This window comes from Thunnus maccoyii, chromosome 8 (assembly GCF_910596095.1).
Source record: "Thunnus maccoyii chromosome 8, fThuMac1.1, whole genome shotgun sequence".
Taxonomy (NCBI): domain Eukaryota; kingdom Metazoa; phylum Chordata; class Actinopteri; order Scombriformes; family Scombridae; genus Thunnus; species Thunnus maccoyii.
This window is the reverse complement of record NC_056540.1, coordinates 13,852,078-13,875,996: the sequence shown is the minus strand read 5'-3', so window position 1 is coordinate 13,875,996 and position 23,919 is coordinate 13,852,078. Positions and strand designations below refer to the sequence as shown.

Genomic DNA, 23,919 nt, shown 5'->3' with positions numbered 1-23,919 from the left:
CTTGAGGAGTTAAAATGTGTGGGGGGATAGTGTGAGAGGAAGCAGGCTCTGAATATTCTGTCTTAATGATAAGGATCATTTCTATGCACAGACGATGACCGAGCTGCCACTTCTAAAAGATAAACACAGCCATTGAAAAAAAGGAAAACTTGCAACTGCATGTAATATAAAAGTACAATCAACATATGATGAGGGTAGACCATGGTGGGTTAAAGAGAAGCACGCCTTGGACAGGTAGGAAGAGATGGCTAAGATAATATTTGAAGCAAAAAAGGCACATATTTTTTCCCTTTTATAATAGACGTGTGTAAACCTGGAAGAGGTTGGCTTGTGGGAGAAATCATCCTTTGAATGGCGCAAGTCGGTAACAATCCAGCAGAATTGTTTCCTATGTCCAAAGTATCAAAGCAGTGAAATATGCTTTTTAAATGACTGGAAAACATTTGTATCCCCCCATTTGACTGATAAACATTTTGTTACAACCTCCTATAAAAACTAAAAGAGGAACATACAGTCTAAAAGCCTACTTAAGAGCATGTTATTAATTAAGCTTTGTTACCTTCTCAGGCAACAACGACCTGGAAAATTGTATAAACTGTTAGAATTTGAAAATGTAGAAAATACTATCAGAACCTGTACATAGATATTTGTTTTATCTATTTTAGATATCGTTGTGTATTTGAAGGTAAGAAACCTGAGACGACATGGATGTTAAGCCTATTTTCTCTCTGTGATTATCTTTTATCTTACAAACAATTCCTACTTGTTATACACTACATCTTACAGCGGATTCAGACCGGATACGGAAGTGCCGTGAAGCACCGGGAAGCTCAGCCAGTTTCCTTTCGGCACCCATGTTGACCAACTGAACCGTTCAGACCGGACGCGCTGCGGCCGGCTTGCGATCTGCAGCCATAGTTTCGGTATAATTTATTATCAGTGATACAGCTCCGCTAAAAATATGCCCTTTGTCTATTTTTGACAGAAGCTGTGACTACGCCGAGCAGACTGAGCCGAGCAGGAAGTCAGACACAGGAACGGCATAGATCCGGTCTTTTTTCAAAAGAAAATACCCTCTGTGCCAATGAGGGACAGAAGTTCATCTGAAAATATTGATGATGGCGTTTGGCTGTCCAGCCTCATACATACATATATATACATACATACATACACACACATATATACATACATATATATACACATATATGTGTGTGTGTGTGTGTGTGTGTGTGTATATATATATATATATATACATACATATATACACACACACACACACACACACACACACACATATATATACATATATATATATATATATATATATATATATATATATAAGCACATATTTGTCAGTTGTGTCTAAAAGTGAGAGAGACAAGCAGGCAGACAGACACACACACGCACAGACAGACAAAGAGAGGTGGGTGTGGGGTTAAAGGCTAGCGTTGGCCAATCAAATGTAAGATTGACGAGGTTATTACTTACCAATGATAAAGATCAGCTCTAAATGTGATTAGAAAAGAGCATAGGAGCAGGATCGTTTGTTGACCGGTGCAGAGAAATGTGCATCCGGTGTGAACAGCCAGGCTCCTGCTCGCGCGAGAATTGACGCTTCGCAAAGTTTCCGCATCCGGTCTGAACGTGCCGTTAGACTGCTCGATGAAACAAAAACTTCTGTGCTCGCTGTCTGGTCCTACATAATTTCCTCCAGTCTCTCCGCTCTTTCACTACAGACCCGTAAGCCACTACAAAGTTGCATACTCGCTCCCAAAAACATCATTCACTCCTCGCCTCAGATCCTCAGTCCTTTTCATCGTCGCTCTTCGGGGTGTGGGGGTGGTGAGGTGATGTGGTGGGATTTTAAGGCATTGTGTCTGTTACGGGGCAGAGTCATCTCTGGTGGAACAGGAGTGCTTTGACACTCCCGGCCTTGAATTTTGGTAACTGGTTGCTGATGATCTCTGCCAGCATCTCTGGGAACTCCACACTCAGGGATTTATTCACAAAGGTGTAGAAGCAGAAGCTGAGCAGTCCACCGACCATCTGCAGACACGCAGAGAGGAGAACTTATTAGTGGATAATTCACACAAAAACAGGGTCAATAAAAATAAGGTACATCATACAACTTATTTGTAGTTAAGTAAGTAACTAAAGTAGTTAAAATGTAACTAAAAATCCATGCCTCTCCTGAGCAGGTTTAAGTCCTTCCTTAGCAACTGTTGCCATAGCACATTGGTTACAAAGATAGGAGAGACCATCATGGTATATCCAGAAGAGCTACTGTACTCGCTTTAGATTCTTAAAGATGTTTCGCCTCTCATCTAAAAGGCTTCTTCAGTTTTTTTATGATGAAATTGCTTTGCATGTTCGGTATCAAGCTGTAAAAATACTTTTCTTTTTCAATAGACAAAGGTACACAAATGATGCTGTACACACTTGATTTTTTTGTGGTGTGAGGTGATATTAGATGAATGAACACAGCTTGTATCGTTTGCTAGTTCACATGTGATAGCATACATACACAATGAATTTAGGGGCTCAGTGTCTTGCCCAAGGACAGAGGAGGCCGCCAAGGATTAAACCATCAACCCTGCAGTTGATGGACAACCTGCTCTTCCAGCTGAGCCACAGTTATAGCTTAAGTAGCGACAGTGCTACTGACCAAAGTGGCAAATTTAGTGCCAAACTAACCATTTACAACGTAGAAGGTAGTGTTGACTTTTCACTCAAATCTAAGATCAGCTGGTGCAACAGGCTGCAGTATGAAAAATGGTTGCATACTGAATAAACTGCCGACAAATATACCAAAATCTTCACTTGTAATGGACTCAAAACATTTAATGCAATATTAATATTTTACACAAAAAGTGTGCTTGAGATATTTCGTGTAATAAGATGCAGAAAACTATTCTACAATAAGCAAGGCCTGGTTTCACAAAAGCACAGTGACATTTGTCACAATCTTATCAAACAGTTTAAATCTAGGTAACTCTGCATTATTGTATGAAGTTTCTTTGAACCACGTAAATACTTTAAACTAAATAAGATTAATCACTTGCAGTGGAATACTGATTAAGAATTCATTGAGAAAGCTGCAGACTGTTAACATAATGCTTGTGTCAGAGGAGGTGTTTTGTCCTCATATAGCAGATCTCTGTACCTCATGCATGGAGTCTAACAGCTTGGTGAGCTGGTAGAAACGCTGCCAGTTCTGGCTGGAGTTCTCCTCGCGCTTCACGATGGCTTTCCCCAGCTCCTTGATGTACGACATCCGAATCTCTTCGAACACCGCCTGACTCTTCAGGCCGTCCTTTGGCACTACAGGAGAGGTGACACTCAAGGTCAACATGTGGGACTGAGATAAGGATAGTGTACTGTACCAAACTGGTATGCAGTGTTCAGCTTTAAAATGCAAAGGAGGAGGGACGTTTTTTATATTTCTAATTAGAGTAAGCGTTAGTGCCATGAAGGACAAAAACAACTCCCAATAACATTTAGCATCACAAAGCACCAGCAGGACACACACTTGCCAGAACAAAACCAGCACACCCTGCGGAGGGTTGTGTGGACTGTAAGGTGTGTTTAGGATACCTGCAATTATAGATCCACAGATATTTTCAATCAGCTTGAGTATAATTATTGAATCTTTGCTTGCATCTTCAATTCTCCTGCAATAGGTTACATGTAGGAGACAACATGAAGGGAGGTTGAGTGTATTTCTGTGCTCTGGTTGGTTAAAATTGTGTGTGTGTATTTTTCTGTATCTCACAAGGCAAGAATAAAGAACTATTCTTATTTACAGTAACTGCATGTCAGTTAATGAGTTGGTAAAGTGCTGTGATGTGAGGTTTTGACCTGTGCATACATCAACTTTAACTTTCAGCATCTGTGGACAGTATTGGATCACAGTAATGTTTTTTGTAAGGATTGTGTTAACACAGCAGCACATTTCTGACCTGTGCTGAGCAGCAGCAGGACCTTCATGCACAAGTACTCGTCGTGGGAAACCTGCAGCCGCACGAACTCGCTGGAAATCTTCAGCATCTGCTCGCACTGGTCGGCCATGTAGGGCAGCTTCATCCGCTCCCTTGAAATCAGACAGAAACTGTTAAAACGGCACATACTTGTGTCTCCTTAGTGACAGCTGATTTATAAGGCTGCCTGTGCAGTCTCTATCAGGGAGATGAAGCAGCGTCCTGTAATATCTCTGTAGATTAAATGTTGTAGGTCTTGCTGCCAACAATTTGTGGGTCCTATTTTAAATCTTTCTTCCGGAAATGAGATTCAGTTTATTAGTTTGTTGATGTAGAAGGGTTGAGGATGCAGATTTTAGATGACAGATGAGCGTCATCCCAGACATGAAATAATAGTGTGGGTGAAAGTGAGGACAAACTCGGGCAAGAACTCTGGGAATTTATATTTATAAGAGTTGCTTTTTCATTTCTTAATCTGAGTCAAAGTGAAGAGAAAATGTATGGAAAATGTGCATCCCTAACCCCCAGGCCCATATGCTTGGCCATTCATATCACGCAAGAGTCTGTTTACCAGTTTCAGATTATTTCAGGGCTGCCATGATTATGAAAAATGGGGAAAAAGAAAAAGTCTATTACAGCCTTGAGCATGGTAACCGTGCTGACTGCTCACTACACTCTACAGCGTACTGTTAACACACAGAGTCATCACATCTATACGAAGGATGAAACACTGATTACCGATGACAGCTGACAGATGCTGTTTGATTTTCAAGAGATATTACATACACAGCACAGAGCAGAGAGCTGCACTGATAGACACACATACACAAACAGATATATGCATTGGCAGACTGTTGGGAAGAAAAAAAAACTTTCCAGGCCATGTTATTGTCTGTTCTCACTTTCACACATAATGGTTAAATATTAATTCTGCCAACAGTGACACATGATTTCAAGACAACGTGCTGCAGTGTAGTCAAAAGTCACACCGGATAGACTAAAAACTGAACGGTACATACTCATTTATAACGAGGTCTGGTGCGAAACAGAGCATGTCGCCGTTGCACTGTTGGTAAGACCTCCAGCCCAGACCGAAAGACATGAGGAAGAGCCAGGAGCACTGCAGCAGGGTCATCTGGTCGTCCAGGTGCAGGTTCCTGAAACCTGAGGGGAAGAACGAGGAAATACTTGAACGACTAAGACAGAGCTGTTCCACTCATACAGCCAGTGACAACATGTGAGAGGACGTGGTGGTGCAATGACAACTAAATGTAGATACGTTTAAATTCAGATTTAGATAAGAAATAATAATCTTATTGTAAGCAGGTGAAGAATAACTAACTTTGTGAACTATTACTAACTTAAACTTTATTCTGTGAGCGCAGAATCTAGTAAACAGAACTCCATGTGAGCACCTGGTGGCCAAATGTGCCTGCGTGTCACAGATGGAGCAGCTCCAGATGCTTTGGCAGTTTGTTTCTTAATACAAATCAAATTAGACAGACACCCAGTTCGTGCTGCGCTAATATATTACGAATTTGTCTGTTTTTAGCCAACAATAAATATAAATATTCATGCTTCAAACTGTGTTGTGGGCTGTTAAAATGAAACACTTGCAGTGCGAGTGGCGCACATGCTGGCTGCATTTTGTGTCGTGAGGATACGCGATGTCTGAAATACAACACGGAGAGTGCCACATATAAATTTCATGCATGACTGGAAGCATGAGAGTTTTTTTTTTTTTTTCTTACTGTGGGAGGTCAAAAGCAACACTAGAGAAGGAAAAATGTGAATGTGGCACATCTGTGTTCTGACTGCAGACTGACCTCAGTGTGTCATGTATTTCTCGGCACAAACTACCCGACGTAAACTACCTTAATCTCACTGTATATAATCTATACTCACTGTCGAGTACACCACTAACCTGGCAGAGCCTTGGCCCACTTGACGGCAGAGATGACCTGTCGGCCGCCCAGCCTGTTGAGGGTGGTCATGAGGCGAGTGGAGGTGTCAGGCAGGCTGCTGTCGTAGCCGGCGTAAAAGGTGTCTGGCTCGATGGCCTTCAGCAGGGACAGCATCGTGGGGACGAGTTGAGGCATGCACTTGGGTAAGAGGGAGCGAGCCTCCACTGGTGGAGAGGGAAGTGCCTCGGGTGGGTTGCTCGGCTGGACACCTTTTAAGCGATTCAACTTCTTGGTTTTGCGCGCTGCAGAGGAGAGAGAACAGGGAAGTCTTAAATATCACAAATATAAGAAATGAAGACTCCAGGGTGCACTGTTTACACTTATCCGTGTGGTTGATATACCTTCCAGGTTCATGCCTGCCATCAGACACTTGCGGAAGCGGCAGGCTGGGCAGTTCTTCCTCCTGATCTTGTCTATGATGCAGTCGTTCCTCCCAGCGCACAGGTAATTATGCTGCCCTGAGACACACAGAAGAGGAAGATTAATCTGTTATTTACCTTCATTGCTGTGGCAAACACTCCAGGGGGAAAAACTAATTAGCTGTACCACAGTCCATTACTTTATAATGATGCCTGCAAAGTCATAATGACTCCAGCATTTCAGCAAATGTAAGTGACACATATTGGTGATGAATAAGGTTATTAGAAGCAATGAATGAATCAGTGAGAAATTAATGATCATCGTATGGCTTTTGTACCTTCCACTGCTCTCTTGAAGAAGACCTTGCAACTGCCGCAAGTGAGCACACCATAGTGGCAACCTGAAGCCTCATCAGAGCACACCAGGCAGATTTTATGAGTCCCGCTCTTTCCCTGTGCCGAAGATGAAGCGGTGCCCCCTTCCGGTCTGGAAGCAGAACTGAAGGGAGAAGATAAGACAGGGTAGAAAAATGTTAAGGATATTCAGTCTCTTAAAGACATGAAATTGACTAAAAAATTCCTGTTTACTAAAAGTGTTACTTTAAAAGGATTATAAATGTCACATAGCTACACAAACATTTTAGTCAAATTCATACCATGGCTCATACTGTATGCTTGTCTCATCCACCTCTACAACTGAAAGCATCTTTTCAGATTTGAGAGTTCAGCTCCAGTTCATATTTACATTTCTGCACTAAATCCTTACACAAATAAACTACACAGATACACTACACATAAATATCCTCCTGCCAGACTCAATGTGTTCCTTGTGCTTGTTTTTTTAATCTCAATTTAGCCTTCGTTCCCAACATCATGAGTGAAGAAAAGTAGGTCCCCTTGTGCCCATTTGGGCCTTTAAAGCCTAAACTATCTCAAGATCTTTGGTCACCAGTGGTTGTCATAAAACAGCCCTTCTTCCTTTGATTGAACCACAAATGTTTCCAGACCCAGTCAGCAGTGGTTACAGATGCATTTTTTCAAAATGACCACTAGATGACGCCGGGCTTTGCTGCATCCATGCGCCAGAGGTCCACACCCCCTTTCTAACCCAGTGGCCACAGCAACAACAACGCCCACAGTGAGAGGATATCGAGCCTGAGCCAAGCAACAACTGTGTCTGTCCGTCCATGTGTCCACACGTCCACCATCTCAATGAAAGCAAACAATTTGATTTGATAAAGGCTGCTCTGGACTGTCACTGCACAGTAACGCACTTATGAAGAGCTGTGTTTGAGCTGTGGAGCCAAGTTCACTCTTAGTTACACAACATGAGGGTATTATCATGAAAGCAGGCCAGGCCCCAGCAGTCAGTGTGCCTAGCAGGATGGGAAAACCTGAGTGAAACATCAAAGCATCAAGTCCAGAAGAATTCAGCAGCCAGATAAAAAAAAAAAAAAACCATCAGGGAGAGACCTCAGAGGAGGCTGCCTTGCCATGACAGGGCTGAGAGCTTTCTGAGCACAGCTGACAAACACACTGTGGTCAATTAAGTCCGTCCATTTACCTCCAATGACTTGTATTTCAATACAACTGTGCGCTGAGAGTTTGTGAGCTTTCGTTTTCTGGGTGTCATTAACCGAACTCTGCGTTGTTTTGTACACCCTCATACTTTCTGGTTGGTTTGAGAGGCGAGGACACCACAAAGTGGGGTGCTCACTAAACAACTCTCTCTAGGTCCAGCTGTAAGAGGTTAAACCTGGGCCAGATTTAAATCAGAACACAGAGGAACTGCATAAACATAAATAAAACTCAAATAACTCAAATAAAACTGAACTTGATCACACTCTGCAGAGACACATTTTACACAATATTTAGAAGAACAAAAGGCTTTGATTTCACTGTGGTGGAAACAGCCAAGAAGCATAAGTAGCACTAAACAAATCACACACAATATTGTGTGCACAATTTATCTTAGTTTGAAGTGGACAGCCTAAGCAGCACCAACAGTAATATAAATATTTATAACTGCTGTGAAAATCTAAACTCTCTTTCAGACCTGGAAATTGGATTAATTATTGTAATGGCCTATGCAAGTACATTTCTTACAGACACAGAAACTGCATTTATTATTTGTCTGTAAAACTGGCAACAGGACAAAACAACTAAACTACGAAAATTTCCAAGAAATTAACAATCACACATCCACATCCGAAAAATCCAATACATTACAGATTATCCTAAAATCGTGCTTAGTTCATATATCAGTGTTTCCCAGCAAAGTCAGGGCCGCCACAGAATCATAAATAATAAAAATCTCATGACAAGCATTTATTATTAATCTACAGAGAAATATTGAGCCCCATTCAGATAAAGCTCTGATAAACCCACTGCACACTACCTGCTCTGCACCAAACTGGACACAAATGAAGTTACTGATAAGTTAATGAACATAGTAGCTGCTAAAGAGGCAGAGTAACTAGTGGAGTTGATGGAGAGAAAAAAATAGAAGTAGGAGGCACCTCCCGTGGCTTAGGGGTCAAGACACCAACCATAAACCAGGGACCCTTGTTGCATATCTCTCTCTCTCTCTCTCTCTCTCTCTCATTTCCTGTCATCTCTCCACTATCACTAACTAATAAAAAGCATAAAAACAAAACAAATCTAGGAGGACAGTGAAGATTGATCTGACACCACATCAAGTGGTGAGAAACACAACTCAAAATGACAGCTAATGTCACTCTGTGTCTGTCAGATGTGTAAACAGGCAACTGTTGTTCACCATAACAACTTTAAATGGTGGTTATATATCACTGTTGTGTTCACAGCTTGTTTCACTGCCCCCAAGTTACCAAAAACGTCAAACAATGCTGCTTTAAGATCAGTTATAGGAACACAGCTTATAGTGTGCAGTGATTCAAAATGTGTATTGTCTCACCAGATAATTGCATTGTGACAAAAATCTAATATCAAGGTATCATGGTTCACAGCTCAAAATATTTTGGGTTATTAACTCTTATGTTATATTATCTTTAGAAATGCATTTCCTAGTTCTTCATCCCATTCACCCAGCATGTCTGAAGGCCTGCCGTATGGCTCACAGCCAACGGTAAACACAAAAAACAGCAGCCGGGGTGAAGGGCCACCCAGTAAATACATTTCATATAAAAGAGCTGTGCCGTTGTGATGATGTTACCAGTTCGCCATCTGTCTCACACACAGATTTATGTGGGGTTTCCTCAACACACCGCTATGAGAGCACACACACAAACAAACAAACAAAATCCCAAAAGCAGGACGTGGTGACCAGCAGGGTGGGCGGAGGAGGCTAATGAGGCCAGTGTGATGATGATGATGTCACAGGGTGTGGCGGGGTAGCCAATATGTCCTTCACTGGCCCACTGGGATTGTGTCAGCAGGACAGCTTTACTGAAAGGCTTTAGGCTACTGGTTCCAATCCAATTACTGCAGCCGCTATATGTTTTAACAATAACAACAAAGTAAGTCACAAGCAGCATCATTGCTTACTGGTATTTTTCCTCAAAACTCAACGTGAAATTGGTTTACGACTTTCAATGAGGCCGTAAGACAAGCTACAAATATGTTTTTGTGGATTGTAAGAGACAAACCAATCAAAGCTGCACAGCAATGTGGGAAGACCAAATTTCCTCTTTTTGAAACCATCTGCTGAAGTGCGTGCTTGCCGTCGACAGGAAGTTCTCGCATTCCCTCAGAGTTTACTATCGGTCAGAGCTCAGCTGCAGCACAAAAGCAGAGACACCCCGAGATGGGCCTCGACTTCAACAAGAGCAGAGCTGAGAAAGTTAAGCGCTTACGTTTGTAGAAGTGTGATCAATCAGCCTGAGTTGTAATGAGGCAAGCCACTTGATGCACTTACGACTATGCCGGTGGCCCAGTGCCCTGCTTAACAATTCATAATCCCCCTTCAGCCATGTGTCACGAGTGACTTAGAAGGCCTCTGCTCAATATACCCCTGGCTCTTCGTATCTTAAGACAAGGAGCAGTCTGAGTAATATCGTTACAAAACCCAGCTATTTCTTTTTAGGTGTGATGGATCTTTCTGTGCTTTTATTCCACATATTAGCCTACATCATCCTACTTGACCTACTTCAGGCCCAGTCACAAATGAGTAATCAGACAGATATGAACAATCGTCTTATTCAACTGGTTGTCTCTGGCAGACATGTGGTGAGGTCAAGCTCCTGAATTAAACTGAATACGATGGCCAAGTTACGACCGTCTTTAACTCTGTGTGACATACTGCAGTCCTCTCATTCATGGGGAGATTCGGCAGGGCAGCGGGGGTGTAAACACAGAGAACTCCAGCAACAAATGCAGGGTTTTCCAGCAAAAAACTTGAACCTCACTCAACATTCGACACAACACAAAGTCACGTCATCCGGAAGGGAGCTGCGCTGGTCAATTACATACATGCAAGTGGTCATTCCTGGTAGATTTAATTTTCTGCACACATCTTCAAGCAATATGCAGCCAAATCAGGTGCTTCTCAGGTCAGGGACAGCAAATTAATTTCCTGGTAGATTACTTTGTAACATGAACTGAGTATTTCGACTGTTTACCCAGCGATGGCTGGGATCAAAGATAAAACAGTTGTAAAAGTATTATAAACCTAAACCGCCGGGCAGAGTTTTGGCTTCAAATAGATGGATCTGTTATTCTAACTGGACTTCCTGGATGGCATTTTATGACTCGCCATTACCTGGAGCTACAACCCCCCCACTGTGTCGATTTAATGCAGGCCTAATTTAGGTCTAAAAGCCCGCTTAGGATCTGCACAAAAATCTGGCTGGGTGGCTGCATGGTTCCAATCTGACTGCCATGTTACTGTAATGATTATCACTGTTCCTGATATGGATCAACATTGCACCAACAGGGTCATCACCCCTGATCTTCACCAAAACTCTGTGAGCGTGAAAAGAAGAGCAGAGGAGGAGCAGAAGGAAGTGCTCCTTCCCCGAGGTAAGAGCCACCAAAATAGAAAGGGGAACTAGTCTGCACGCTCTGAATCACTCTCGCAACAACAGCACCGCTTCTATTAGGATTGACAGACTGGATTTGTTTGGCCAAAGTCTGGGCTGGACTCTAACATATCTGCCCTTCAATGACAACGTTATTGCTTTATAGGTTTGTGACATAACTGCAACAGTGTCACAATACACAAGCCACACTGTAACAGCAATACACTGACAGTAGGGGTGTGCCATATCATATCATTTGTGATAACAGCAGTATAAATCTTAATGTGATATGAAGTTGTCTTATCATATTATCTACAGCGTCAACACATACAGTGTTTCCTCTGGGTTGACTGCTTTAGGGTGGTGGCAGCCTCGGGTGGGGAGATGGGGGTGGGGATGTGCTGAGCAAAACTTGGGAGAGACTCAGCAGCCACACAGTTCTCCATTCTCTGTTTAGCGTCATCAGGTTAAGCTAACCCGTTGTTGCTAACTTCGGGGTTAACCCCTTCACTTTTCCAGCAGTTGGGGAAACAACAGACGCGATTTTATTTTGCTTGAGAAGCTGCAGCAATTATTAACTGACACAGTGTAGTCTGTACTGTACATTTACTGCCAGATTGACAACTTGCTGCTAACCTTTTCCTCTGAGTTTCCCAGGCAACGACACAGAGGTTGACTCACGTTTCGGAACAGCACTGCATAGAGCCTCCCAAACGCTATTGATTTCCGAATGAATGGATATTTGGCGTTATTTTTGGCATTAAAAAAAAGATTTTCTTGGCCTGGCAGGGCTGTTGTTGGCCTGGCGGCCTGCCAGACCTGCACAATTATAGGGGAAACACTGACATAGTAATTAAGTTATGTTGATGCCGGCTCGCTGTGGAGGAGTTTGTTCCAAAAAACAACAACTTGGGTACTGTAGAAGAGGCCTGATAACATGAACCTTCACAGAAAAAGAGCAGAGGCACTGCATCACACAACAAAGGCCACAAACACACTGAACTGAGAGATGAAACGCATCAGGATCTGTCAGATTCATGATTGATCAATCATTGCATTGTACGTTTGGGTCGCAGTAATTTATCAGAGCATGACGCACCATCGGGACAAAACAAAAACCTTATGAGTTCATAGATGTTGGTAAAAATACAGTAATGCTTTAACAGGATGTTTGTGGAAAAAAATCACTGCACAACCAGAGAAGCACGAGCAGTCAAACAATAGACTGAAGTTTGATAATCACCAGCTGGACACATAATACTTGTCTGCATCGAGTTCAGCTGTAGTCATGTATGTCAGTCCATGAGGTCCGTTTGCATCAATGACTCTGATGAGAGTTATTTTAAAGAAGAGCAGAGAGTCACTGCTCTCAACACATCCTGTGGCTGAATCCACCATAATTAAACAGATAGGATACAGGTCTTACCACACCAGCTGAAAATCATTTTCAGATGGTCATAAATATGCTTATCACAAAAATATGTGCAGTTATTTTAAGGCCACGTCGCCCACCCCTAACAGACAACAAGAGTTTTTATGGCCATAGTTTTGGTTCACAATACAGGCAATTAGCAAGATACTCTTACATGTGATACTCTAGGAGATCCCTCAGTGTCATTGTCTGCAAGGAGCCATTGTCTCCTCCTTCATGCTGTACTGACAGGCCTGTTTAAATAACAGCTACATTTTATAGCCCCAAGCAGCAACTAGCGCTTGGCTTCAAACACCAGAGGAGAAGATTTAACTTAACCCATGGCAGAGCACAAGAAAAAACAATCCCAAAGGACTTGAGTTTCCATATTAGTTTCCATAATCAGAGCAGTTAGTGTGTATAGGTGGGAGGTGGCTTCCAGGCCTTTAAAATGAATTAGAGGATTGCTGCTACTGTGTGCGCTGCTGTAATACCTTCAGCTGGATACCACTGGATGTGGGAGGAACCCACTCCTAAAGTTTGACTTTGCTGACTCGACAAATGTACACAAAAGTAAGAAGAGGAGCACAAACAGCACACAGACTTAGCTTTATCTTCTTAACCTCAATATGGGGAATTTCTATAAGCCTATTCGGTGTCACAACACAACAAAAACTTAACATAAAAAAAGCAAAACTGTGGTTTCAGGGGAATGCGGTAATAACGCAAAAGCGACTGGAATGGCTGGCATTTGATCTGCTGCGTTCACATCGGCGCCAGCTGTGGGGAGGCAGGAGGGAAAGTAGGTCAGGAGAGTGAGCTTCACGGCAGCGCTCTGCGGTCTGCCTGCCTGCCACAGCGCTCACGACACACCCACATGCACACATAGACGCACACCTACACACTCCTGCATTATACACAAAGCTAACAGACACGCATGTCCCGCACACACATACACAAAATCATAAAAGGTTATTTACAGCAGCTGAAAGCTTCTGCTGACAGTCAAGGTCTCTGCCCTTGGTTGCAGGAAGCAAGAAGAGGGGACAGAGAGAGAGAGAGAGAAAGAGAGAGAGAGAGAAAGAGAGAGAGAGAGAGAGAGAGAGAGAGAGAGAGAGAGAGAGAGAGAGAGAGAGAGAGAGAGAGAGAGAGAGAGAGAGAGAGAGAGAGAGAGAAAGAGAGAGACCGAGAAAGAAAGAGAGAGAGAGACCGAGAGAGAAAGAGAGGGTAGGTCAGGCAAGCGAGGAAGAAATTTGAGGGGTGTGCCAAAGCAAGACTGAATAGCGACTCTGACCATAGGTTACTCTCAAAACACAGAGACCCAAGACTATTCATATACTAAATATAAGCTTGATATATATAGCTATATATAAACGTACTAAAGACCAAAAACTACTCATGTATCACACATAGCAGCAAATCACAGCTGATCCCACAGACAGCTGTGACAGACACCATTTTACTTCACCAGCTCTTAAATCGAGGCAGTCGCTGCAACAGTTAAAGGCTCTAGATTCGAAGCTGATCCTCAATAATTACCTGATAAATATCAACTACTGAGCTCACCCCAATCACCAAGAAACTAATTCATTCAACAGGTTGCAACAAAGACTTGCAGGCTGCATCTGCCATCTTAACTGCCTTCAATGTTGCCGCCTGCTGTGCACGTGACAATAAAAGCTCTTGAATCTTGTCAAACACGGCCCTGAAGGAAGAAATCATAACCTCCATTTCATCGACAGGATGTAAATACAAAGAGTATAGCATTAAAAAACTTGCGTAGTTATGCTTCTTTTTATCTAAAGTATGCTAGTTTATCTTATGCATGATTTGAGGAAACACAAAGGAGGGATAGTAAAGGTGTTTGGTGTGACAGAGATGAAGTCAGAAAACCGCTTCAATGCAGCACCGAGTGGTTTTCCTCTTAAGCTTTATTCAGAAGTGAGTCAAAGCGAGTTTCCAAAGTTGACTCAATATTCCCACATGTGAAATTCTTTGGAGTTTTACTACTTTAGTGAAGACACTGTCAGATGTGCTCTTCAACTTGCCCAGGCACTGCATCATTCAGCCCGGGTCTGACTACGCAGCAGGGCTTTGAGCCAGTGATTCAGAGCTGAGAATTGCATCTAGGCCTCATTATTAGTCAATCAGTTAATATTAGGACTGCAACTAAAGACTACTTTCCCTATAGAGTAATCAGTAAATCGATTAATTTTCTCAATTAATTGATTTGTTTGGTATATGACCTCAGAAAACATTGAAAAATACCTATCACAATTTCATAAAGCCCAAGGAACAATCTTGAAATTGCTTATTATTACAACAATCAAAAAGATGTTCAGTTTAACATCATGAACAACAAAGAAAAGCAGCAAATCCTCATAGTTTAGAGGCTAAAAGTAGGTAATGTTTGGCATTTTTGTTTGAAAAATGACTTAAATGATTAAACCACTAGAAAAGAAGGTGCTGATTAATTTTCTGTCAATCAACTAATCAATTAATCAACTAAATAATTGCAGCTGTAGTTAATGTGCAGCAATATCTGCCAGGATATGACTGAGAAGTGTGCAGTGTGTTATTTAAGGATACACAATGGTTGATTTATACATAGAAAAACTGAGCAAACGTTCTGAATCCATCTGCTTTGAATTTACTTCAATAGATGACTAACTTCTACTTGTGTGAGAAATTGAACCATAAATTACATACAAACATGCATAAAGAGCAAACTAGATGCTGAAGCTACACAACACTGCTTTGTCTGCATATGAGATGTGAGAACGGCTCTATTCAGCGAGCCGGTTTTATTACTCCCGCACACAACGTCCCTCCATTACACACAATTGAGTCAAAAGCCTCCCAGGAAACTCCAGTAACTTACAGTGTGTGTTATAAGCAACATCTCCACACAGCATCTGCTCCACAACATTTCTTATTTGGTCAAAAAGCCCTGAGGAACAAAAAGGGGCTAAAGTCAGAAGCAGGATATATGGCTAAGTCATTACATCTGACCCACAAACTGAACTCCACTCTATGGGCTGGGCCAATCGCAGGCAGAGGAGGAAATGCCACGCTAAAAACAAAGGTTACATAACACGGGGCCTACAAAACGAACTGTGTTATTATCTGCCAGAGGAGTTATGTTTCAGCATTTTCGCTATACAATGCAGATACTTCCTTTCAATGCAACTCAGCGTTAATCAGGTCACATCAAAACCAGTTATCATACAGTAAGGGTGTGTATTTCCCAAAATAGGAACAAAGGCGGAGCAAATCTCAAGGTGAAGCATTCTTCATTGTGTGAGAACCGGAGCACTGAGTCAGATCATAAAAACTGAGTCAGACTGTAAAACTGTGATGTATAAAAATGAACAGGCAAGAAAAGGAAAACTAACTAAAGCGCTGCTGATGTGTGAGACGTGGTTGTGTTACCAGTCCCAGCTAGATGGATGAATATTAGAAGATCTGCACGGTGCAAAGCAGCAGCACCCGACCTCTACAGCAGGGCAGGTACTCGGTGCCACGCAAGGTCCTCTAAGCCTCAGCCTCAGCAGGAAGCAGCAGCACCATAGCGTGAGAAGCTGGAGGAGATGGTGACCTGATGCCAACAGCCTGACAGCAACGGAGCCACCGCAGCCCAGCGCTCTGCTAATTTCAAGCCACTAAATGTCACACAGGTTGAGGCGACTCCCACACACTAGAGACACACACACACACACACACACACACACACAGACACAGAAATGCTAAGCTTACACACAGATAAGCCAATACACAAACAGGCGCACGCCCACACAAAAAATGATCAGGGCTCACACGACATAATCCTTGCTTAAACACGCACACACATACACACACGTAGACGCACACACCTCTAAAGAACACAAAGACAGTGCGATTAAAGCCACATGTGAAATGAAGATGAGGTATCTCGTGTCTCTCCCCATCTGTTCTTGGTCGCCAGACATTAGGACGACTATCACACAGATGATACCATGCATCATTTGCAATAAAAATACAACCACATCTGTGCCCTCGATGGCATGACATACTTCTGCGTGCCAATCTTTGAGACATGACTAGAGGCTGATTACTCCCCGTCAGATAATCAGACAGGTGTGAACGACAAAGAGACACAAACAAAACAAACGACAAAAAAAACCCCCCTCTAAGACAAAACATACTGTGTCACACCACTGTTAGAGAAGAATTTCTATTGAGCTGCTTCACAACTGGGGCCCAAAGCCACGTTCACAGCTGAACCCATAAAACTCTACAGGGAAGCAAAGCAATAACTGCACAAAAGACACTTTGTGGGGCCATGCGTAGTCCACACACTGTGACTGGACTCTCTCTACATTCGTCTGAATGAGAGCTCACTGGAAAGAAATCCCAGCAGAAATTAAGATTCAGCAGTATCACATGAGTAAGTCAGAGAAGAACAAGTCGCCTTTTTCCACTTTTCCCTACATAGAAAGAATTTCCCTCTTACTGTACAAGCCTGACTGAACTGTAAATGCCACAAGTCATTCATCCCTATTGTTGAATGAACTGTCTCTGCTGCTCCTTGGGGACAGATCCGCTTCACGTGAAGACAGTGCACATCTCAGATTTATTTTTGGCATATTGCAACTGGAGGATCCGAGTGATCAACCGAGAACGACCTCATGAGACCCCACAGAGTTGATACCGAGCAGGACTAACCAACTGTTGAACTGAAAGTAAAATACCTAGGGAGATAAAAAAAATAAAAAAATAAAAGTAATGATGCTATCTGGTCCACACACTGGCATTGGGACATGTCATGAACAGACACATGATGCTCGGGCTTGTCCAGTCGGAGAGTTAAAAAAGATTAAATGTCTGACTTGGATAAAAGTGGAATTCCCCTGGCGTTTTAACAGCACATCCTTTCTCCAGAACTGTGTTCATGCCTGCAGCCCTTTTTCTGTAAAGTCCATTCAGTCGCACCAAAAGGAGATTGGTGGGTTAACTAACTAACGCAGGGGTTAACCCCAGCATTTTTGTCTCAGTGATGGCTTCGCTTTAAGTCAAACTCCATTGCTATGGTAACCAACACCACAAACCAAACCCGGCGAGGTGCAGTTTTTGTTCTGGCTTATCAAAACATAAAAATGTCCACCTCCTCAAAAACGGTCGAAAATACCACACTGTCAGTGACAAGTCCTGAAGAACACACGCAGCAATGTGTTTGGAAACTGAAGAGTGATTGTTCATTCGATTATATCAGAAATACAGTGGAGTGTTTGACTCTGACTGTAAAACAGATCTTAAAAACTAGCAGATAGCCACTGATGCTTGTGTAAGTGATACATAACATTTTGTGCATATTAATTGTTCTTTTAAAATATAAATGACAGAGCAAATCTATAATCTTTATATGAACTATACCTGAGACGACACTATCATAGAATTGAAATGTTTTTCCGCTGTGCCCTAACGATGTAGTTATCAGCCTTTTAATTTGAATAAGGAAGAATATTTTCACAGTGACAAGTACCTCTTACTGATCCATTTGCACTACAACGTAGTAACACATATTGTTTCTGTTCTTCAAGCCTGTTTATTCACACATTTTTACTATCTCCAGTATTCTCCTCTTCCTCCTTTCCTACACCAGCTCCGAGCTACTTAACATGTGCAAATTTCCAATTCTTTTACACTCTATGTGTAGATTATTGCTTTCAGTATTTGATGACTGTATCATTTTCTACTCTTTTTATCACTTTTTCTTCTAATATAGTCATAATATATTTCACTTTGTTGACTGTTTACCTTTTACACATTAATGATTTGATTCTTCCCACAGGGATCAATATTTTCAACGTTATTTAATATCTTATACCTTATCTGCATGTCATTGGCTGTTTGTTACAAACCCTACCTGCTTCATGTGTATGACCTCATAGACTGGAAACCCCTGGACTAACACAGCCAGCTAATAACCACTTTTATGAGAGTGGTTAGAATCATCACAGTGTTTGATTTGTGAAACCAGATAACTCAAAAACAGCCTGTCTACAATGAAGTACAAACAACATGAGCAGAGCTGCAACTATAAGTTATTTCTTCAATGTCTATTAATTTTCTCAATGACATGTCAAAAATAATGACAAATGTCCACCACAAGTAACTAAAGCCCAAAGTTTGGTTTCAATTAGTGGCTGATCCAGGCATATTCTGTTGGACTGGTCTCACCTATTTGAAGCCTGATCCCTTTCCGAGTCTTTGTTTACTGCACTCTGAGTAAACAAGCTGTCAAAGACATGAGCAGGTGAACCACAAAGCAGCGTAAACAAACAACAGCCAGCAAATTTAATTAATAATGTCCAACCTGACAAGTATCAACAAGCCAAAAGGTCTTTGGATTGACATTCCAGTGACATTTCTCAGGTGAACTATGTCTCTAAAAAAGGTGGCCACGTAAAAAACTCAATTTAAACATCAGCATTGTGTTCGAGCTGAGAATAAAGAAAGGCTGTCCAAATCATTCCCAAACTTTGCTGCCACAACAGCAGAACGCTGACACTCCTCAAACCAAGAATACAATTCAAATCACTAAAAAGGGCACTTCAAGAGATACTAAAAGGACAAAAATATAGAAATAAATTATTAAAAGGAAGCTGACTCAGGATATATTTTCTTAGTGTGTTGTTATTCAGCTGTGCATCATATCTCAATTTAAAAAGGCTTTAAGAATTGTAATGCAGGCCAACTTCTAGCTGTGTGTGACCTGTGCAGCTGTAATAAGGGCTAGATATAAATATCAGACTCAGGACAGGGACCCTGGATGAAAAACCTTGCAAGAAAACTTGATTGGGACATCTTAACTTTAAATGTCTTTCTTTTTCTAACAACAGTCAAAAATCCAGAGGATCTAGTTTTCAATGATGTGTGAGAAGGGGGGCAGTTAATCACATTCGAGAGGCAGCAACCAGCAAATATTTATTTTGACTTGATAAATAATTCAGATTAATAATCTGTTAGCCACATTGTTATGAAATAAGATTCTGATGAGTAACTAATTGATAATCATTGGAGCATAAGGACATGAGAATTTGTATGCATGAAGCATCTTTCAAATGTAGAAAGGATGAGGACTAATAAATCTGGTCTTTGAGAAAAGACGTCTGGTAATGCAAGAGAGATTAAAATACATAACTGATGTCAGGTCAGCTGATTAGTGCCTTCATTTCTTACCTGGCGAAGGTGGTGGGGTAGCCGGGAGAGCTTGGGAAAACCTCACTGACCCTGTGCATTCCCGAGTTGTCCACAACACTTTGGCCTCTGTTGGCCCAGGTTCCAATGGTCGTCACAGGGAGATAAAGGTTGGACACTGGCTTTTGATCCTTCTGCTGCAGATCTTCATTGCAGCTGCTAGGGCTGACTCCAAAGTGGTAGCTCTGTCCTCCTGAAGTGCTGACCCCACAGATGGAAATGGGACTAGGGCTGGGCAGGTCTGTGGAGGACGTGCCGCTCATTTGGCAATAACTCAGGCCTGCAGACGTCTTCTCCTGTTTGATCACACCTGGGGTGCAGAGCTGAATGAAGCCAGCATCCTTTTCTTTCTTCACCAACGCTGACAAAGTGGTTGTAGGTGTTAAGCTGGCAGTTGTGGATATGCTAGAGCTGGATTGATCTGGACTTGCCATATTGCTGCCATTGAGAGCAACGGAGACTGCGCCACTGCCGTTACTGCTCTCAACCACGGCAGGTTTGATGTCCCTCTCCGAGCTAACATCGCCAAGCAGAGAATCATCTGCCAGAGTAGACAGGAAGGCATCATCCCCTACATAAAAATCTGAGGGGGACCCGGTGAGCTCGAAATCATGGAGCAGATCCAGTGTGTTGTCACTGAACAATTTCTGGTTCACGTCCACATCTTTCCCAATGTGCTCCAAGGCATGGTCGAGGTCAATGGGATCCTGGTCTTTATCCATGGAGAAATCTTCTGTTTTCATGGCGAAAAAGTTGGGATCTGATCCCCCAATGAGTGAATCCATGGAGGACTGGGTAATGTCTGCTATACTGGCATCCAGCTGGGGCAAATTCTCCCCCAGGGTTTGACGACCAAATGAGGTGGACGTCTGGAGAAGCTGCTGCTGGGACCTCTGATCTTTGGTCGGGCCCCTGGGCTCTGAGTCTCCCTGCAGGGGGCCTACGGTGGCAGTGAAGGAGGCGGAGGTGAGCTCCTCTGGAAGGGGGCTGTTGCTGAGGCCGTTAGGCACCTGTCCTGGCTGCATTAACGGGCTGGATGGAAGAACGACAGAGGTGGTGGTGATGGACACAGCGTTGTGAGGAGCCACTTTCAACGGACCTCCCTCCTCTGAGCTTTCAGTGTAGACCAGTTTGCTTAAATGGTCATCTCTTCTATATGTTATCTTCTTCACTCCACCTTTATCCATCTTTTTATTTTGGGGGGTAAACAGACAGAGAGTTAACAGACAAGGTTGGATAGCGTAATAACCACGTTAAAACACACTAAACAGGAGCTTTACGGACGTGCTACGAAGCTAGTGATGTAACATTGTAATGCACTTTAAGGTGGTTTTAAATTGTGCACATGCAGAGTCCACTTAACTAACATTAGGCCGGTACAGGACCGGGGAAAGTTGCCATGCATGCCCCCCTGCGCGCCCTTGATAGCTAACAGTAACGTTAGCTAAGTATAGCTAACCGTAGCTGCCTTAGCTACTCCCGTTGGCAAAACGACAACATGAGCGCATGTTGGCAGCCGTGCCGACCTTTGATAAAGCATACTTCAGTCGAGTACACATGCCACGGGTCCGACCACAAATCACACACAGAGAAACGTAAAGTTTACCCACGGCTAATACCTGCTAACGTTAGCATGCTAGGTAGCAATGTGGCTAACAGCTACAGTGACTACGTCCCTACATTTCGTGCCTGCCAGCTAACATAGCCCATATAACTACATATTTAGCGTTAAAGTGTGTCTGTTAGCCAACACACATATCAACTGACATCTGAATAAAACCTCACACTTACCCTTGAAATGACTGGTTGTTGGTGTGTGTCCACAGGTCGTCTGTCAACATTGTTTTGGTTGAAAGTGTCACTGTCTCAATGTTCGTTAACGTTACTCCTCTCGCGTCGTATCCAAGCTACATGGCTACATAAACCCAAAATAACACGTCAAGATGACGCTGTTTCAGCAGCTTTCAGTCTTCCCACTTCGACCTAGCGGTGAATTGTCATGCAAACTGCGTTAAACTGGCTGAGCTGTGGTAATTCTCAGCTAGCCACTTGGGAAAGTAGGCGCTCACCTTCAAGGAAAAACATACAAAATGGAGAACTGAGCAAACTGAGCTGTTTACAACATGCAGCGCCGCCTGCAGGCCACACAGGGTGACTGCAGGTTATTGTGTTATCTGGAGTTCAAACTCTCAGCGCCAGTTTGGGGATTTAAAATGAGATTTAAATAAACATTTAACTCATCAAAAACAAAGCAATAAGTTTGTATGTAAGAATGTACTGCAGTGCAATTAGTAATGCAGTTTTTGTGTCAAGACACAATCAAGAGTCAAAAATAAAAAAAGTGCTAGAAGGGCAATGCAATCAACGCACACACATGCAATGGACAGGTGGTGCTCATCAAAACGTCAGCATTTGTCTCTACTTACATGGTTGTACATACAGCTGCCCAGCGTGGTTTGCAGCTGTTTATGGTGCATTTTGACTGACTGACAGACAGACAGACAGACTGACTGACTGACAGACAGACAGACTCTGGCAGAGGACAGGGGGAGAAATTGTGATTGGATAGTGTGTTATCCCCAATGCAGTGACTATGGACTGAAGGTAGGTTTTATTTCTTAAAAAACAAATCAAAACAAAACAAAACAAAAAAAACACACACCAAAACTTACCAAAGAAAGAACGAATAGTTATGTCATAGAGAACTTTTATTGGACTTCAGACCAACAAATATTAATACCATATCATAAAATGATGAGGTCTGAATCCACTGCTGGGTATCCTACCACAGACACATCACAGAAAGATTTCTGTGAATTCCAAATAAATTAAGAAATCATAGGATTATTATACAGATCTATTGTTATATTTTAGCTGAGACTTCTGTTTATTTGTATATTTTTACCCTACAGTAAAATGAGACATCTCTCTCCTTATTACACTGGCCTGCAGTGGTTGGTGTATTGGTGTAATTTGCATATAACAATATTACATTGCATTGCAATGTAACACTAGTTGATCTAAAGAAATGATTGGTATTATAAAAAATATTTTATTCTGCATTCAGGATATTTTTAATTTGTGCAATCTAATTATCCTTTATTTACCAAAATAACTTAAGTCAGATGGGTTGAAACTTCCTGGCTGAATGCTTACTACATAAATATAATAAAATGAATTGCCTATTTTAAGACCACAGTTTCCTTATTGTGCTGCTCTCTAAAGGGGCTCAATAGGACACACCATGTAATGGAAACGGCTGCATCCTTAATCCATAAACCATTCTTGGATAAGGATGGATTACAGTTATACATTTATATAGCGCTTTATTTTGATACCCAAAGCGCTTCACGGTGGGGGGTGGGGGAGTGGGGGGTGGCACCCACCTGGGCGATGCACAGCAGCCATTTTGCGCCACAACGCTCATCACACATCAGCTTGAGGTGGAGAGGGAGGGAATCACTGAGCCAATTACACTGGGGGATGATTAGGTGGCCAGATGGAGAGAACCAGGCTGGGAGTTTTGCCAGGACACCGGGGAACCCCCTATTCTTTGTGATAAGTACCATGGGATTTTTAATGACCACAGTGAATCAGGACCTGGTTCAACGTCTCATCCGAAGGACAGCATCTCCTACAGCACAGTGTCCCCGTCACTGCACTGGGGCATTGGGATTTATTAGGACCAGAGGAAAGGTTGCCCCCTACTGGCCCACCAACACCACTTCCAGCAGCAACCTAGTTTATCCCAGGAAGTCTCCCATCCAAGAACTAAACAAGCCCACACCTGCTTAGCTTTAGTCATTCAGCAGAAACAGGGTACATATTGGTATGGCCGATACTTGTCAATTACTGGGTGACCTTTTCACCTTATCAGTAGGAAGGGGAAATAACCACAAGTGTTCGCTTTCAGAGACAGTATTAACCAAAAGTGTCTTAATTCAAAAGCGAGTGTTTTTTTTTTTTTTTAAC

The 23,919-nt window shown here is 42.5% G+C and overlaps 1 protein-coding gene across 1 annotated transcript; it reads right to left on the bottom strand.

Moving 5' to 3' along the window:
• Positions 1-1,305: 1,305 nt before the first annotated feature.
• nr3c1 (nuclear receptor subfamily 3, group C, member 1 (glucocorticoid receptor)) lies at positions 1,306-22,054 on the bottom strand. The gene is made up of 9 exons (XM_042418228.1): positions 21,739-22,054; positions 19,930-21,134; positions 6,639-6,799; positions 6,283-6,399; positions 5,902-6,183; positions 4,997-5,141; positions 3,960-4,090; positions 3,164-3,321; positions 1,306-2,046 (listed from the first exon to the last, which is right to left on the bottom strand). Exons 2-9 carry the CDS (start codon positions 21,132-21,134, stop codon positions 1,894-1,896), a joined length of 2,352 nt encoding a protein of 783 aa, XP_042274162.1. The 5' UTR covers positions 21,739-22,054; the 3' UTR covers positions 1,306-1,893.
• Positions 22,055-23,919: the final 1,865 nt, after the last annotated feature.

What these genes read in the sequence shown, in the direction of transcription:
- nr3c1 (XM_042418228.1), bottom strand. Translation starts at nt 21,134, where the DNA reads ATGGATAAAGGTGGAGTGAAGAAGATAACATATAGAAGAGATGACCAT. An exon ending in TACCCCACCACCTTCGCCAG is followed by an intron (nt 6,800 to 19,929) that starts GTAAGAAATGAA and finishes TTCTCCCTTCAG; the next exon opens with TTCTGCTTCCAGACCGGAAG. An exon ending in CTTCAAGAGAGCAGTGGAAG is followed by an intron (nt 6,400 to 6,638) that starts GTACAAAAGCCA and finishes TGTGTGTCTCAG; the next exon opens with GGCAGCATAATTACCTGTGC.